We start from the raw sequence: 19,020 nt of genomic DNA on the forward strand, positions 1-19,020 counted from the left end.
AATCAACATAATTTCATCGTTAATAAATTAAATGGGTATTCAAGTTGAAGTACAACACAGATGACTCACTCCAAAGATACAGAGCAAGGCTTGTGGCTAAAGGATATGCTCAAGAGCCAGGTGTTGACTTCTCTAGCACCTACGGCCCAGTAATCAAGCCATGCACTATCAGAATTGTGCTCACACTAGCCATTCAAGGGTTGAGACATCAATAAGCTGATACGAACCTCGGCCGACTAAGCTCCGAGACCCGATACCCCAATAGCACAGCGACGGATCGTCTACAATTTAGGAACGAAGGTGGATCGAATGACGCCACGGACGGATACGAATGGCCGTCTGATGAGTCGGTCTCAAACTCCTACACGCATCGCTTTGTAAGATACTCGAATAGTTCTAAACGAACCAAAGAGAGAATGAAATCCTCACAGAAAGTGTTTAACTCAAAAATCCAAATTGTGTGTCTTCCATTCAGCCTAAAGGCTTAATTTATAGAGTTTACAAAGGCAAATTTGCAGCTCCATGGGTCCTATAACCTAATAAGCCCATTTAGCCTTATTTAAGCACTAATAAACATAAAACAAAGGACCAGCCCAATACAAACACATACGGGCTTTTAAATAACATGTCTTGGCCCAAATAACATAAACTGAAAATATAAAAATAGGAATAGTCCGACTAATTCAATTCAGCCCAAATAACGTTCTTCTTGGCTTCCTTAAATTCTCTCCTTTGCGAGCTTGTCCCTTTCTTCATCTTGGAGCTTGATGATCAGATTGTCAAGCTCCTCCTTGAATCTCCTCGCTCGAGCCCTCGTCACGGGTCCTTCCGGCACTTGCTATTTTGCTTGCGGCTCCTTTTGGGGCATGTCCTCATCATTCCCCTCGTCTTGAAAAGGATTTGCCCTCAAATCATGATCTGCGTCAAAAGGAGATAAGTCAGTCACATTGAATATAGCACTAACATTAAACTCACCTGGAAGATCCAATTTGTAGGCATTATCGTTGATCCTGTGAATAACTTGGAATGGTCCATCGCCACGCGGCTGTAGTTTGGACTTGCGTTGCTCCGGAAAACGCTCCTTGCGCATATGTAGCCAGACCAAATCACCGGGTTCGAAAATCACTCTCTTGCGGCCCTTGTTGGCTTACTGTGCATACTGCTCCGTTCTCCGCTCAATGTTGAGTCGTGCCCTCTCGTGAAGCTACTTAACAAGCTTTGCTTTCTGTTCATCATCTAAATTCACATGCTCAGACATAGAAATAGGAGATAAATCCAACGGCGTTAGTGGGTTAAAACCATAGACAATCTCAAAGGGTGAGAACTTAGTAGATGAATGAATAGCGCGGTTATAAGCAAACTCAACATGTGGTAAACAATCTTCCCAAGTTTTGATATTCTTCTTAATTATTGCCCTCAACAAAGTCGACAAGGTCCTATTAACTACTTCGGTCTGACAATCCGTTTGGGGGTGACAAGTAGTCGAAAACAACAACCTAGTACCCAACTTAGCCCATAAGGTCTTCCAAAAGTAACTTAAGAACTTGGTATCCCTATCCGAGAAAATCGTCCTAGGCATGCCATGCAACCTAACAATCTCTCGAAAGAACAAATCAGCAACATTAGAAGCATCATCGGTTTTGTGACAAGGGATAAAATGTGCCATCTTTGAAAACCTATCAACCACTACGAAAACAGAATCACGACCTCACTTAGTCCTAGGCAAGCCTAACTCAAAATTCATAGATATATCTACCCAAGGTGAGCTAGGAATAGGCAAAGGTGTATACATACCGTGTGATTGAACTTTCGACTTAGCTTTCCTACATATGACACAATTACCACAGATCCTCTCAACATCACGCTTCATGCGAGGCCAATAAAAGTGCTCTTGGATCACTCCTAGAGTTTTTGCTATCCCAAAATGTCCCATAAGGCCCCCACCATGAGCTTCCCTAACTAATAACTCCCGAAGAGAACAACTAGGCACACAAAGTCTACCAAGCCTGAACAAAAATCCATCATGCCTAAAGTAATCTCCCGACCCCATCTTCTCACACTTCATAAATATCTCACTAAACTCTCGGGCTTCTGGATACATCTCTTTGATATGTTCAAAACCAAGCAGTTTAGCATCTAAAGTGGAAAGTAAAACATACCTTCGAGAAAGGGCATCAGCTACCACATTCTCCTTACCTTACTTGTACTTGATGACATATGGAAACGGCTCGATGAACTCCATCCATTGCGCATGCCATTTGTTAAGCTTTTGTTGTCCCTTCAAGTACTTCAGTGACTCATGGTCGGTGTGGACCACGAACTCTCTTGGCAAAAGGTAGTGCTGCCAAGTCTCTAAAGCTCGAATCAATGCGTACATCTCCTTGTCGTAAGTGGGGTAATTAAGGGTGGCCCCACTCAATTTTTCGCTAAAATACGCAATCGGCCGTCGATCTTGCATGAGAACTGCTCTGATTCCCACGCGGGACGCATCACACTCAACCTCGAATGGTTTATCGAAGTTAGGTAATGCGAGACAAGGAGGGTTGACTAATTTTCCTTTGATTGCGGTGAACGCCTCCTCTTGTGCTTGCCCCCATGCGAACGCCACATGTTTCTTCATCACCTCCGTGAGCAGGGCAGCGATCGTGCTAAAATCTCTGACAAAGCGCCTATAAAAGCTCGCTAAGCCATGAAAACTCCGTACTTGTGCTGCATTTGTCGGTGTCGGCCATTCTTGAATAGCTTTCACCTTTTCCTCATCTACCTGCACTCCTTTTGAACTTACAACAAAACCCAAGAAAACAACGTGATCGGTGCAAAAGGTGCACTTGTCAAGGTTAGCAAATAACTGTTCACGTTTGAGTACAATAAAAACCTCACGCAAGTGTAAGACATGATTATCCAAGGTCTTGCTATAAATCAAAATATCGTCAAAGTATACCACCACAAATTTACCAATGAACGAACGCAAAACATGATTCATAAGTCGCATAAATGTGCTAGGTGCATTAGTCAAACTAAAAGACATCACTAACCATTCATACAACCCAAGTTTAGTTTTAAAAGCGGTTTTCCATTCATCCCCGTCTTTCATTCTAATTTGGTGGTACCCACTCTTTAAATCAATTTTAGAGAAAACACACGCACCATGTAATTCGTCTAGCATATCATCCAATCTAGGAATGGGAAATCGATACTTGACCGTGATGTTGTTGATGGCTCGACAAATCACGCACATCCTCTGGGACCCATCCTTCTTTGGAACTAGTAGAACTGGTACAGCGCACGGGCTCATGCTCTCTCTAATGTACCCCTTTGAAAAAAGTTCCTCGACTTGTCGTTGCAACTCCTTCGTTTCCTCAGGGTTGGTTCAGTAGGCCGGTCTGTTTGGAAGCGAGGCCCCGGGTACAAGGTCAATCTGGTGCTCAATCCCTCGAATCGGTGGTAGTCCTGTTGGCATGTCTCGAACAACAACGTCCTTGAACTCCTGCAAAAGAGAAACAATGGCCGTAGGTAGGACCTCGCCATGTTGGTTAGAGAATAAGGCAGCCTCCTTGTACACAAGTAAAATCATCGGCTATTTGGCAAAGAAGGCTTTCCTCACATCACTCTGTCCCGCAAAGAAGTTGTTTTGTTTTCTCTCACCGATTTTGTTTTTCATGACCCCATCTTTTCTTTCACTCCCCACTTCTCTCTCGGGTTTTCTCTCTAGGGCTCTCTCTTTTTTCCTCTCTGTTTTAACCTCATCCCTTGGTTCCTTTCCCTTCTCTAGTGCCCTAAACCTTTCCCTCTCTTGTTGCATCCTCAGTTGATCTTCATGAACTTGCTTTGGAGTAAGGGGTGCGAGGGTGATGGTACGATTCTTGTGCCTGAGGGAGTACTTGTTGGTGTAGCCGTCATGAGTCACCCTCCGATCAAATTGCCACGGCCGCCTCAAAAGTATATGCTCCGCGTCCATTGGTGCCACGTCACAGAGCACCGAGTCCTCATAGCTGCCAATTCGAAAACTGATAAGGACTTGTTTGTAGACACGTACCTCTTCACCATCATTAAACCACTAAAGCTTGTAAGGACGAGGGTGATTTGTCGTTGGAAGTCCGAGGTTCTTCACTACAGCAACGCTGGCTATGTTCGTACAACTCCCTCCATCGACGATAACACTGAACACCTTCTCACCAATATGGCACCGGGTGTGAAAGATGTTCTCGCGCTGCTCTTCATCATCTCGTACAACCTGTGCGTTCATCGTTCGTCAAGAGACCAACACGAGCTCTGCCGGTGCCTCAATTTCCTCGTCTGATTCCTCATCAGGCCACTCTTGATCTTCCTCTTCATCGTCGGTAACCATCTCTCCGGTCGGAAGAATCGTCATGCTCCTCTTATTCGGGCATTGGTTTGCGAAGTGACCAACTCCCTGGCACTTGAAGCACTTGATATCACGATTTCTCTGAGATGTCATCTCCGGTTTCTAGATGTGGTTGGGGCCGTGGAAGTGCTTGGCTTGGCTACGTCCCCTCGTGGTTTGAAACTGCTCTTCTTGTCTCGGTTGAAGGTCTTCTTCCATGCAGGTTGTTCTGAGAATGGGTTTCCCCGCATGCTACCCCTCGTCTTGAGCTGCTTCTCAATCTTGACGGCCAAGTGAACCAAATCCTCCATCTCGACATAATGCTGCAACTCCACCTTGTCCGCTATGTCAGGGTTCAGCCCGTTGATAAATCTGGCCATGGTAGACTCGCGATCTTCCTCTATGTTTGCTCGGATCATGGCAACCTCCATTTCCCGGTAGTACTCCTCAACACTGCGAGTGCCTTACCGTAGACGCTGAAGCTTCTGATAGAGCTCTATGTAATAGTGGCGAGGCACGAATCTCTTCCTCATGATGGCCCCCATCTCATCCCAAGTCTCTATCGGCTCCTCTCCAGCCCGTTGCCTACTCGTCACCAGCTGATCCCACCAAACAATAGCATAATCAGTGAATTCAGCGGCAACAAGTATTACCTTCTTGCGTTCGGTGTAGTTGTAGCAATTGAACACAAACTGGGCTTTCGTCTCCCATTCAAAGTAGGCGTCCGGGTCACTTTTTCCTTGGAATTTTGGAATCTTCTGCTTGATGCCACCAATTCCTCCGTCTTCTCTGTCCCTTCCTCCTTGCCTTCTTTCGAACATTCTTTCGTTTCGTCCTCCTCTTCTATAATCCTCCTCTTCAAAATCATTATCCATCTCATCTTCTGTCTCCTCCCTAGGCTGTCTTCGTCTTCCTCTGTTGGGAGCTTGTTGGCCTTCCTCCAATCTCTCAACACGTTCTCGTAGTGGCTCCAACTCTTCCCTCATCATCCTCCGCATCTCTTCTATCATGGCTTGCATCATCAGCCTCCGGTCTGGAATTCCTTCATTTTCGTCGCCGTTGTTGGACATGGTTGCAGCAAGATATTGTTAGTAACAAAAGAGAAACCTCACAAAAATCTCCCTCACGTGTTTACACTAAAAAAATTATCACTCAGCGCTCGTGTTTGATAATGGCGATAGTTATTCTCTCTGGCTTTTACCACTCACTCACACTCTCTATAGGCTCGTACCGAACTACTCAGAGACCAGAAGGTGATGAAAGGAAATTCGAAACCGATACACCAAAACGACACAAACGACACCCAAACGACACAAACAAGAAAGACAACACCACAGAAAGTTATGACCAGGGATCTTAAAAGAGTCCCAAAAACAATTCTCCCAAGGTGCGACAATCAGCCCACAATTGACAAATGGCGACAAAAAAAATATCGATAGGCTGTAGGGTACCTAAAAACGCTCCAAAACACACAAGGAATCTGACCAGGGGTCTTTTTTTTCGGATCCCTTTTCTTTTCTTTCCATTCTTTTTTTCTTTCTTTTTTTCTTTTTTTGATATCCGGGAGATAATTGCTAATCAGAATTAAATGTGAATGATAAAAAAAGATAGAATAAAAACGGTAAGGAATAAGGAAAGGATTCTGGAAATAATGGGAATAAAAGCAATCTGAGATTAAATTGACAACCGAAATCAGGGAAGCTAGGAAATAAAGATACTCCCGAAATTAAGTGCAAAAAATCGGGAAACTGAATAAAATTGATTTCCTAAAAATAGGCTGCGATAATTAGAATTGATCTCCACCGAATAAGAATTGAACTCCACGGATTCTCTTTTCTCTTTTTTTCTCTTTTTTTTTTCTTTTTTTTTTCTTTTTTTTTTTGACACTCAAGAACACAGACCTAACCCACAAATAACACAGACCTAACACAAAGATAACAAACACAAACTCAACACAACAATTACGTACGGAATGAACACGACACAAAGATGAACGGAGAAAACAAAGAAAACGAAACAAAGGATAAGCAGACCTAAAAGTATAGACTAGCTCGGATACCACTTGATACGAACCTCGGCCGACTAAGCTCCGAGACCCGATACCCCAATAGCACAGCGACGGATCGTCTACAATTTAGGAACGAAGGTGGATCGAATGACGTCACGGACGGATGCGAATGGCCGTCTGATGAGTCGGTCTCGAACTCCTACACGCACCGCTTTGTAAGAGACTCGAATAGTTCTAAACGAACCAAAGAGAGAATGAAATCCTCACAGAAAGTGTTTAACTCAAAAATCCAAATTGTGTGTCTTCCATTCAGCCTAAAGGCTTAATTTATAGAGTTTACAAAGGCAAATTCGCAGCTCCATGGGCCCCATAACCTAATAAGCCCATTTAGCCTTATTTAAGCACTAATAATATTAAACAAAGGACCAGCCCAATACAAAGACATACGGGCTTTTAAATAACATGTCTTTGCCCAAATAACATAAACTGAAAATATAAAAATAGGAATAGTCCGACTAATTCAATTCAGCCCAAATAACGTTCTTCATTGGTGTTTCTTGGCTTCCTTGAATTCTCTCCTTTGCGAGCTTGTCACCTTCTTCATCTTGGATCTTGATGATCAGATTGTTAAGCTCCTCCTTGAATCTCCTCGCTCGAGCCCTCGTCACGGGTCCTTCCGGCACTTGGTATTTTTCTTGCGGCTCCTTTTGGGGCATGTCCTCATCATCAGCTAGACGTCAATAATGCCTTCTTGAACAACTTGCTTACTTAAGAAGTCTTAATGTCACAACCGGATGGATTCTCTGATCCCACCAGACCTGGCCACATTTGCAAGATACATCGAGCACTCTATGGGCTCAAACAAGCTCCCAAAGATGGTTAAGTCACAGTCAAAGTCTGTTGAGATGATCAGTTAGAACGGTTGTAATGTCAACGATTCACTGATTGTTTGTATGTATATGTATATATGAGATAACCACCAATGTAATAGTTAGTTGTTCAATCAATAAACATACTCAGTAGATGATTTCTCTTTGAGTATCCAATGTTGGAATAAAGTTAATAAATAAATAAATATTATTTATTTGTTGGAATAAAGTGTTGGAATAAAGTTAATAAATAAATAAATAATATTTATTAACATGTGGATGGCTGATTTTGTTTGCCAAAATCGGACCTAAGTTGAATGAGAAATTGACGAGCTGGGGCGAGCTGGACAAAGTCACTTAGCTCGACTAGATAGGACGAGCTGGGCAGCTCAACTAGATAGGTCGAACTGGACGAAGTGACGGAGTCACTTCAGCTCGACCGGGCGAGCTCGACTGGCAAGGTCGAACTGGATCAGCTCGACAGGCAAGGTCGAACTGATCAGCTCGACTAGGCGAGGTCGAGCTGGACGTACTGACGAAGTCATTCAGCTCGACAAGGGCGAGACCAACGTATTAGAGGTCGAACTGGATCAGCTCGACTGGAGAGGTCGAACTGATCAGCTCGACTGGGGAGGTCGAAGTGATCAGCTCGACTGGCGAGGTCGAACTGATCAGCTCGACTGGCGAGGTCGAACTGGACGAGCTCGACCAGACGAAGTGACGAATTAAAGCCTACGGTTTTTGGGTTTTAAGCGCACTTTATGGCTGTGTTCAATGCCATTGATGCTGAAAATGTTGGACGCTCTGAATGGTTTGAAACTGTGTAATTACTGGGTGTAATGACCTGCGTTATTGCCTTTATGGTTGGACGTTTTGGAATTCAAACCTCACTGCCTTGGCCTATATAAAGAGGTTTAAGCTCTCATTCATATACACGGAAGTATACCGAAATATACATAGAGAAAATTCCTCTTTCCCCACTGTTCCCGGATTCTCTCTCTTTCCCAGAAAATATTCTTTGTCTTGGTGATAGTATTCTCACAGGTTCTAGTTCGCTGAGAGAGTCAAGTGGTTGGTGCTCAACTTGTCTCTGAAGTCGTTGTATCCTGGGAGGCTTTCGCTCACGAATTCCAGCACCTGTGGGAGGGCGATAAAAAGCTTCAAGGAAACCGTCCAACGGGCCTCGGCTTTTCCGATCTGTTTTTGTTTTCTCTGGTTCTGTGTACAAAGGTGTAACCTTGTTTTTGTAATTTATTTACGGGTATTTTCCTAACAAGCAATTTGTCTTTATTCGTATATATCAATATTATTTATGTAATATTGCTAACAATCTTGAAGCTTTTTTAGTTTTAGAAGACAGGTTGCGTGGAGGAAGGGAAATATAATTATTTTCCTTGATATTATCGGTTTTCCAGTTTTTGTTTCCGATTTGTTTGTCGGATTTGTTTAAAGTTTACTGACTTGTGAATTTTCTTTTGTAGAAAATATGACTAACGTGAACAACAACGACTCGATGAATGTGAATGTTGGAGGGAACGTTCGAGACAACCCCTCCGTGGTGAACACCTCGCCAAACCAAATCAACATCGGCCATATTCTCGTGGTTCTGGGACAAGGCTCGATGGCGGCTACGGCCGGGAACGGACCCGCGGGTCTTGTTCAACCTATGGCGGGTTTGGGCCTAGATGGTTCAAACGTGGGTGTGGCTCGAGAGCCTCCCACGGTGATGCCGACCGAGAGGCCTGAGAAGTTTGACGGACTCAACTTCAAAAGGTGGCAACAAAAGATGGTTTTCTTTTTGACAACCATCGGACTTGCACGGTTTTTAACCGAAGATCCACCGGCCACTCCTCGAGAGGGTGAAGCCGACCCACAAGTGCTTCGGGCCTATGTGGGGTGGAACGAATCCGACTATCTTTGTCGAAACCACGTGTTAAATTGTCTCGCCGACTCTTTATACAACGTGTATAGCTCTAAAGTATCTTCTAAAGAGCTATGGGATTCGTTGGATCGCAAGTATAAAACTGAGGATGCGGGCTCCGAGAAGTATATTGTGGGTCGCTTCCTTGAGTACAAGATGGTGGACACAAAGACCGTTGTAAGTCAAGTCCAAGAGCTTCAACTCATTTTCCATGAGGTTCAAACCGAGGGAATGACCATTAGCGAGTCTTTCTAAGTTGCCTCCGTGATAGATAAGTTACCACCTGGGTGGAAGGAGTTCAAGAACTACCTCAAGCACAAGCGAAAGGAGATGAGTCTTGAGGACTTGGTTGTTCGCCTCCGAATCGAGGAAGACAACCGAGGATCCGATAGGAGACTTAGAACCGTCTCCGAGCGAGCTAACGTCGTCGAACATGGCGAGAACTCGAAGGGGAAGAAGCCCGCCCACAAGCTTGGAGTCAAGAGTGGGACGTTCAGGAAGAAGGGCCAACAAAAGATTGTTGGTAAATGCTACAATTGCAACAAGGTCGGTCACCGAGCTGTCGATTGTAGAAAGCCGAAGAAGAACTAGGAGGCCAATGTTGTGGAGGATGATAATGACCTCCTCGTCGCTGTGGTCTCCGAGCTCAACATGGTTGACTCAAACCCGAAGGAGTGGTGGCTGGACACTGGAGCAACCCGCCACATCTGCATTGATAAGAACTCCTTCTCCACCCTTGAGCTACCTGGAGATGGAGAGAGGTTGTTTATGGGCAACTCTGCCACCTCTGAAGTCAAGGGAGAAGGTGAAGTTTTCTTAAAGATGACCTCTGGGAAGGAACTGAAGCTCACCAAGGTGCTCTACGTGCCTGATATGAGGAAGAATCTGATTTCTGGGACTGTGCTAGATAACCATGGGTTTAGGATGGTTTTAGAGTCTCAAAAGCTTGTATTGTCTAAGAATGGCATGTATGTGGGCAAGGGCTATGTCAAGAATGGCATGGTCAAAATGAATGTAATGGCCATCAAGACAAAAGATATTAATAAAGCTTCTTCTTCCTCGTATATGATTGAGTCGTCTAATTTATGGCATGGTAGACTAGGTCATGTAAATTATGACACACTGAGAAAGTTGATTAATTTGGAATGTATTCCAAAGTTTAATATTGACTCAAATCATAAATGTGAAATTTGTGTTGAAGCAAAACTCACAAGAACATCCTTTCATAGTGTTGAAAGAAGTAATGAATCTCTAGACTTAATCCATACCGATATATGTGATTTAAAGTTCATGCCCACGAGAGGTGGTAATAAATATTTTGTGACTTTTATTGATGATTGTACAAAATGTTGTTACGTATATTTGCTTAAAAGCAAAGATGAAGAAATTGAGAAATTTGTTGTATACAAATTAGAAGTTGAGAATCAACTTAATAAGAAGATTAAGAAAGTGCGAAGTGATCGAGGAGGTGAATATGTTGAACCTTTTGGTGCCTTTTGTGCACAACATGGTATTATTCACGAAGTCACTCCACCTTATTCTCCTCAATCAAACGGCGTGGCCGAACGTAAGAATCGCACTCTCAAGGAGATGATGAATGCGATGTTGTTAAGTTCTGGGTTACCCCAAGAAATGTGGGGGGAAGCGATCTTGTCTGCAAATTATCTTCTGAACAAGATACCCCGAAAGAAGGAGGATAAGTCTCCGTCTGAGTTATTTATAGGAAAGAAACCTTCCTATAAATACTTGCGAATGTGGGGGTGCTTGGCCAAGGTAAAGGCTTCCGCTCCTAAGAAAATGAAGATAGGACCAAAAACTGTAGATTGTATCTTCATTGGGTATGCACACCATAGTAATGCATATAGATTCCTTGTGTATGACTCGAAAAACCCCGATATACACAATGATTCGATTATGGAATCTAAAAATGCTTCGTTCTTTGAACATGTATTTCCTTATAAGTCTAAGGAAGATGAACCAAGTTCATCAAACCATTCTCTTGAGGATATTGAGGAAATAACTCACGATAATGATGAAGAGTCCGAAGAAGAGATAGAGTCTGAGGGACTTAGACGAAGTAAGCGAGCGAGGGTAGAAAAATCATTTGGTTCTGATTATTTCACCTATATGTTGGAGGGTCCACCTCTAAATTATAAAGAGGCCGTGAACTCTGTTGAGGGTCACTTATGGAAAGAAGCCATAAGAAGTGAAATAGACTCTATCATGCAAAACCACACTTGGGAGTTGGTTGATCTTCCTCCTGGAAGTAAAACGCTTGGATCTAGGTGGATCTTTACGAGGAAGATGAAAGTCGATGGCTCAATTGATAAATACAAAGCACGACTGGTAATCAAAGGGTATAAACAACAAGAGGGTGTTGATTACTTTGATACTTATTCTCCCGTGACGAGAATAACGTCTATTAGATTGATAATTGCCGTTGCTGCATTACGCAATCTTGAAATTCATCAAATGGATGTGAAAACAGTCTTTCTTAATGGAGATCTCGAAGAAGAGATCTATATGAATCAACCTGAGGGTTGTATCGCACATGGACAAGAAAAGAAAGTCTGTAAACTTGTCAAGTCGCTTTATGGCCTTAAACAAGCCCCAAAGCAATGGCATGAGAAATTTGACAACGTGATGATGTCAAATGGTTTTAAAATCAACGAGTGTGACAAATGTGTGTACATTAAAACCACTGAACATGGATATGTGATTCTGTGTTTATATGTAGATGACATGCTCATAGTGGGGAGTAATGATCGTATGGTCCAATCCACAAAAGATATGTTGAACTCAAGGTTCGATATGAAAGATCTGGGAATTGCTGATGTAATTCTGGGGATCAAGATTACCCGAACACCCGATGGGATTGTACTGGATCAAACACACTACGTTGATAAGATTCTGGACAAGTTTGGAAATGACGATTCTGGAGTCTCGAGAACTCCCATAGATATTAGTCAACACTTGTCTAAGAATAAAGGTGAAAGCATCTCTCAAATTGAATATGCTAGAGTGATAGGCAGTCTCATGTACTTGATGAGTTGCACGAGACCGGATTTAGCCTACACCGTGAGTAGACTAGCTCGATATACGAGTAATCCAAGTACTGAACACTGGAAAGCAATCGTTAGAGTTTTGAGGTATCTACGATTCACTCGTGATTATGGTCTACACTATACGAGATATCCTGGGGTAATTGAAGGTTACACTGATGCAAGTTGGATATCTGATATTCAAGATTCAAAAGCCACGAGTGGTTATGTATTCACTCTGGGAGGTGCAGCCATATCTTGGAAATCCTCCAAACAAACTGTGATAATGAGATCCACGATGGAATCTGAGTTTGTTGCATTGGATAAATGTGGGGAAGAAGCCGAATGGCTAAGGAACTTTGTGGAGGATATTCCTAATTGGACAAAACCGATGCCTACAATATGTGTATATTGTGATAACCAATCTGCTATTGGTACGGCACATAATGTGATGTATAATGGTAAGTCTAGACATATCCGTCGACGACATAATACCATTAGACAACTTGTCTCATCCGGAGTCATTAGTATTGACTATGTTAGGTCCAAAGAGAACATTGCGGATCCGCTAACCAAAGGGTTAAATAGGGACCAAGTAGAGAAGACAACCAAAGGAATGGGGCTAAAGCCCATGGCAAATAAAGCCAAGGCAAAGGAAACCCAACCATCATGACCGGAGATCCCAAGATCTTGGTTCAAAGGGACAACCTAATTGTCAATGGCTTTGTGAGGTCACTGTGGGGGAAAACCCCTAGTCCTATTCCTAAATCTTAAACAGTGACTCCCGTACGAGGCTAAGCTTAGAGCTTTTAATGATTCTAGTAATGCGGGATTACTCTTAACAAAAGAATCACCTATGTGAGAGAGAAGTGGGGCCGCTTCGAAGGAGAATTAATTGGGCTTAATTCTTTAGAAACTCTTGCAGAACCAGGCTGATGTTCAGGGCCAAAATAAACATAACCATGAGAACAGAACCCGTGTCAGGGAGATATCAGTGGGGGATATGTTTATCGTTTGTACAAAACGGCTAACAGTTCAAGGACAACGTCTCTACTGAGTAGTCAGTAAAGATGGCATATCTTTCCGAGGGAAGGTTCAAAGGCTTTGCCTACCTATCCTATACTGGTATTGACCGTAGAAGCTATCACCACATCGAGTCGTGTCTTTTATAATTGTCGTCTCAATTTCATTCATGTGGGGGATTGTTGGAATAAAGTTAATAAATAAATAAATATTATTTATTTGTTGGAATAAAGTTAATAAATAAATAAATAATATTTATTAACATGTGGATGGCTGATTTTGTTTGCCAAAATCGGACCTAAGTTGAATGAGAAATTGACGAGCTGGGGCGAGCTGGACAAAGTCACTTAGCTCGACTAGATAGGACGAGCTGGGCAGCTCAACTAGATAGGTCGAACTGGACGAAGTGACGGAGTCACTTCAGCTCGACCGGGCGAGCTCGACTGGCAAGGTCGAACTGGATCAGCTCGACAGGCAAGGTCGAACTGATCAGCTCGACAAGCAAGGTCGAACTGATCAGCTCGACTAGGCGAGGTCGAGCTGGACATACTGACGAAGTCATTCAGCTCGACAAGGGCGAGACCAACGTATTAGAGGTCGAACTGGATCAACTCGACTGGAGAGGTCGAACTGATCAGCTCGACTGGCGAGGTCGAACTGATCAGCTCGACTGGCGAGGTCGAATTGGACGAGCTCGACCAGACGAAGTGACGAATTAAAGCCTACGGTTTTTGGGTTTTAAGCGCACTTTATGGCTGTGTTCAATGCCATTAATGCTGAAAATGTTGGACGCTCTGAATGGTTTGAAACTGTGTAATTACTGGGTGTAATGACCTGCGTTATTGCCTTTATGGCTGGACGTTTTAGAATTCAAACCTCACTGCCTTGGCCTATATAAAGAGGTTTAAGCTCTCATTCATATACACGGAAGTATACCGAAATATACATAGAGAAAATTCCTCTTTCCCCACTGTTCCCGGATTCTCTCTCTTTCCCAGAAAATATTCTTTGTCTTGGTGATAGTATTCTCACAGGTTCTAGTTCGCTGAGAGAGTCAAGTGGTTGGTGCTCAACTTGTCTCTGAAGTCGTTGTATCCTGGGAGGCTTTCGCTCACGAATTCCAGCACATGTGGGAGGGCGATAAAAAGCTTCAAGGAAACCGTCCAACGGGCCTCGACTTTTCCGATCTGTTTTTGTTTTCTCCGGTTCTGTGTACAAAGGTGTAACCGGGTTTTTGTAATTTATTTACGGGTATTTTCCTAACAAGCAATTTGTCTTTATTCGTCTATATCAATATTATTTATGTAATATTGCTAACATCCAAACACTCATTCTCAATTCCAAACCTTGACTTATCTTCCTTTAACTTACATATTATTGCTATCAAAATAACTTAGCATAGTGTAATAAAAAATTTAGGATATTATTGTTGTCATAATTTATATTCTTTTCACTTATTACTTGATATTTTTTTTCTTTTCTATATTAAAGATTGGTACGAGAAGTCTTTTTCCGGACGAGAACATGATCTTCCAGTGTTGTCAACAAGATTCAAGTACTGAAAGAGTTTTTATAACCTGTATAACCTTGAATTCAAATTAGTTATTGCCTAGGTTCTTTTTGTTATATTGTGCTTCTGCTTTGTTTATATATAGGATTTCTTGCCTATGTTAAAAATGTTCAGCTTAAGAATTGGAGAAGGATATAATTAAATGGCAGCAGTTGATTCACTGCAAGGAAATGGATACAAATGTTTTTGGTATTATGAGAATTTTTTTTTCCCTATAAATATAGACTTTGATGGAGTTTTCGTACACAACGCCGTTAAAAGTGGTAGTCCAGCGTGGGAGGCATTTGCGGCACCGCCTTTAGCGGCGCTTAATTAGCGTCATGAAATTGTTTTAATGGCGGATTTTGAACGCCATTAAAAGCCTTTTTTCTACTAGTGCAAGGGCCACGTAGATTTTAAGCAAGTTTAATTATTATTTTTTCTTAAAAAATAATTAACCAAAATTATATTTTAAGAAAAAATAATTAATAAAAAGAAGGAATAGAAAAGAATTTAGGAAGCCATATCGTTTTCTTACTCTGAATTTTCTTGATCCTTTTTTTTGGAGCAAAAGGGAATAATAAAACGAATTAAGAAAAGCGAAAATCCCCAAAATCCTTGAGAATAAAAAACTTCTATACAACCCCAAATTGCAAGGTTGCGGAAGTTTGCGCCAGCATCTCCACTATTGTTATACGGTTATACCATTTTTTTTTCCTTTCACTTTCACAATTATAAATATAATAATAATAATATAACAGTTAAATATAACTCTAGTCTACCCTCCTTGATAGGTGGAGACCGTGAAGAAGAAGATAGAGGCGCTGCAGCCAAATTTGTGCTCGAGACCCGCTGGGGTTGGGGCTGAGGCTCAAGAGAAGATTAACAGACTTCGGAAAGAAACCATCTGCGACTTACGGAAAATATCTTGTTTTGTGACAATAAGATTAGTTTGCCGAAAAGAAAAGACGATAGTTTATTACAAAGAGAAATTTCATTTTCTAGACCCAAAAACTATGAAAATATCACCATTAGACCCGTTACTTAAAAAATATCCAAAATTGGACTTTTGGACACATTTCGGACAAAAATACCCTTACAAGACCATATAACACTACTAAAAAAAATTCATTCTCTACTTCTCTCATTCTCTCTCATTCTCTCTCATTGTCTATCATTTTTTCATCATTTCGCGTATCCAATTGGTGTAATTCCTTCAAAATGGGTAAGTATGCTTCTCCATTCATCTTTTATTGCTTTAGTCATATAGCTTGTATAGAAAAAATAAAGTTGGTAGATGTAGGTAAAAGTTTCCGGAATTTAACGTTATTTCAGATGAATTCCGACCTTTTCGGATGAAAATCATGTAAAAATTCCGATGAAATTTAAGCCACAAATTCCGACAATTTCCGACAAATTCCGACACATTCCGACAAGACCAAAATTCCGATGGTTTCTGACCGTTTCCGACCGATTCCGACCGGTTCCGACCAATTCCGACCGGTTCCGACCAATTCCGATGAGTTTGGAAAAAATCAAAGTTTAATGCATTTTTTTGATATTTCTTGCAGTTTTATTGATGGTTAACGGCACGTGGGAGAGAAATGGACACTTATACGTGTTCAAAAACGCGAGAACATTTCCGCTTGAAGTTTCGAAAGAGACAACCTACATGGAGTTAGTCGACAAGGTGTACAAGAGAGTCGATATAGACAGATCAAAGTATGACTTAAAGTTTGAAGTTCCATATGAGGCTGGTAATATGCCAATTGAGCCTGCTTTGTTGAAGGACGATATGGACGTTAAGTATTATACGAAGAATAAAAGTCGTAGAAGTTATGCACTTTGTGTAACTTTGGTATCGAAAGAAGTCAAGGCGTTAACTCCAAAAAAAAAAGATAAAGGGAAAAATGTCATGAACGAAGAATTGTCTCGTGTTGAACTCAACAAGAGACAACATAATCTTATTACAAATGATCGAGATGATAATGACGTGTGCAACAGTCGAATAGATGATCGAGACGATGAAGTATACAAGCGTGATAGATATGACTACCACAACAACGATCTGGATGATGACGACAAGTTTGACCTAGATGATGGAAACAACTGTGACAAAGGAACAGAATTTGAAGAGTTCGCGAACACTGAAGAATATGAAGATTTTGTAAAACATTTTACAGTACCATCGGGACAGGGTGAACCATCGAGACACGGTGAACAATCACGTAACCCTCATAAAGTTGTACCACCAACAGATTGCGTGCCTTATTCATGGAAAGCCCCTGAGTTCACAACCGATGATTTTGTGAAGGAAGAACATAATGACGATCCAAGTCGGTTGCCAAATTCTTTGACAGGTATTAAGAATGAGATGTACTTATATTCTTAAATGAATAATGTAATGTTATATGTATTATAACCATTGAATGCAATAGGTAGCACAGAAGAAATGTATCTTGGGAAGAAGTTTGAGTCCAAGAAGCAGATGAAGCAAGAGATTCATGTTTTTGCTCTAAAAAATAATTTCGAGTTTAGAGTGAAATCCTCTTCGAGAAGTAGATGGTATGTCATATGCAAAAATGAGATGTGCACTTGGAAGCTGAGGGGTGTTGTGCAGTGGTCTGAAATGTGGCAGATTACGTCGTACGAGAGTAGACATTCTTGTGCGCGTGTGGTTCGAACAGAAGGACATAGAGGAGCTGCACCATGGGTTATTGGTCACGTTTTTAAAGATAAGTACAATATTAGCTCTATGGCTGAGTATTCGGCACATAACGTAAGAGAGGAAGTCAAGACAAGATGGGGTGTTGAGATATCGTACTTGAAAGCTTGGAGAACCAGGGAGAAAGCAATTTCATACGTAAGGGGTACGCCAAAAGAATCTTATCAGAAGTTAGCATCTTGGCTATACATGTTGGAGCAGAAGAACCCTGGGACTCTGACTGCGTTTGTGAAAGATGGCGATAGATTCAAGTACGCGTTCTTTTCTATTGGGGCGTGTCGTAGAGGATTCAAGTCTTGTCGACCGGTGATATCATTAGACGGTTCATTTTTGAAGACAAAATACGGTGGACAGTTGTTATGCGCAATTGCGATGGATGCTAATTCACAATTATATCCACTTGCATTCGGGGTAGTAGATAGCGAGTGTCATGCTTCGTGGATTTGGTTTTTGAGAAAGTTGAGAGAAGCTATCGGTGAAGACGTTGAAGAGTTGGTGTTCATATCCGATCGACATGTTAGCATCATACATGGCGTCGAAGTGGTGTTTCCCGGTATCCCTCATGGAGCATGCTTCCATCATCTCAAACTAAATGTTCAACACAAATTCAAGACCGATCATTGTGGAATTGAACTGTATGAAGCCGCTTATGCCTTCAATAAGAGGGCTTTCGAAGCTCATTTTCAGCAATTGCGGAGAAAAGATGTTGAGATGGCTAAGTATCTCGAGGAAGTCGGTTTTGATCGGTGGGCACGAGCATTTTTTCCTGGAAAACGGTAAAACTAAAACTTTTCCCTTTGTCATTACAAGTGTTTTAACTAGAACGTCGCTAATATGTAACTGTGTATATAGGTACGATATAATGACAAGTAATAATGCAGAAAGCTTCAACAATAAGACGAGGAATGCTAGAACGTTTCCAATTACCACGTTGCTTGAGTTTATTAGATTCACACTTCAAACGTGGTTTTTTGATCGAGAGGAAATGGCTAGAAAATGTGATACAAGACTATCCCCGAAGTTTCAAGACAATCTCGCCCATCTAAACAATAAGGCACAATTCGTTAATACCTATGGACTCGGTATGTATGAATGTCATGTAAAAGACGAGAGAGGTGACTTTGATGTTGATTTATTGAGAAAGACATGCACGTGCGGCCTACCACAACTACTTGGAATCCCATGCGAGCATGCCATTGCATCTGCACAACACAGGAGTGTCGACATCTATTCTTTATGCAGTCCTTTCTATTCGAAGGAAACATGGATTGAGATGTACAAGGAATCCATATATCCTGTTGGGAACGAAGACCAATGGAACGTTCCGGATGACATAAAGAACATGAAGGTGTCAGAACCAATTGAAAAAAAACAAGCCGGTCGACCGAAGAAAAGTAAACAAGGAAGGCGCAGGGTCAATCGTTATCCTTCGCAAGGCGAAAAAGTTGTTATTCACCGCAAATGTGGTAAATGTGGTGGTATTGGCCATAACAGGAAGACGTGCACTTGGAGAGAGTGACAACATTTATCTTTTATTTT

General features: G+C 41.9%; 1 protein-coding gene and 1 pseudogene across 1 annotated transcript; one reads left to right on the top strand and one right to left on the bottom strand.

Annotated features, from left to right (window-relative positions):
- Positions 1 to 906: 906 nt before the first annotated feature.
- Positions 907 to 4,246, bottom strand: LOC149389947 (uncharacterized; annotated as a pseudogene).
- Positions 4,247 to 9,794: 5,548 nt separating this feature from the next.
- Positions 9,795 to 19,000, top strand: LOC149389948 (uncharacterized). Its single transcript, XM_089622772.1, has 7 exons — positions 9,795 to 10,070; positions 14,699 to 14,762; positions 15,002 to 15,057; positions 15,551 to 15,686; positions 16,328 to 17,116; positions 17,195 to 18,257; positions 18,334 to 19,000. The coding sequence occupies exons 1-7, from the start codon at positions 9,795 to 9,797 to the stop codon at positions 18,998 to 19,000; spliced, it is 3,051 nt and encodes a 1,016-aa protein (XP_089478898.1).
- Positions 19,001 to 19,020: the final 20 nt, after the last annotated feature.

The sequence above is a fragment of the Urtica dioica genome, chromosome 8 (genome assembly GCF_054948205.1).
Source record: "Urtica dioica subsp. dioica isolate 48M chromosome 8, U.dioica_male_clone48M_v1_H2, whole genome shotgun sequence".
NCBI lineage: Eukaryota > Viridiplantae > Streptophyta > Magnoliopsida > Rosales > Urticaceae > Urtica > Urtica dioica.

Coding starts and splice junctions, on each gene's coding strand:
- LOC149389948 (XM_089622772.1), top strand. CDS start 9,795: ATGGTTGACTCAAACCCGAAGGAGTGGTGGCTGGACACTGGAGCAACC. Junction 15,687..16,327: donor CGACTTACGGAAAATATCTT/GTTTTGTGACAA, acceptor TATTTCTTGCAG/TTTTATTGATGGTTAACGGC. Junction 17,117..17,194: donor GTTGCCAAATTCTTTGACAG/GTATTAAGAATG, acceptor TGAATGCAATAG/GTAGCACAGAAGAAATGTAT.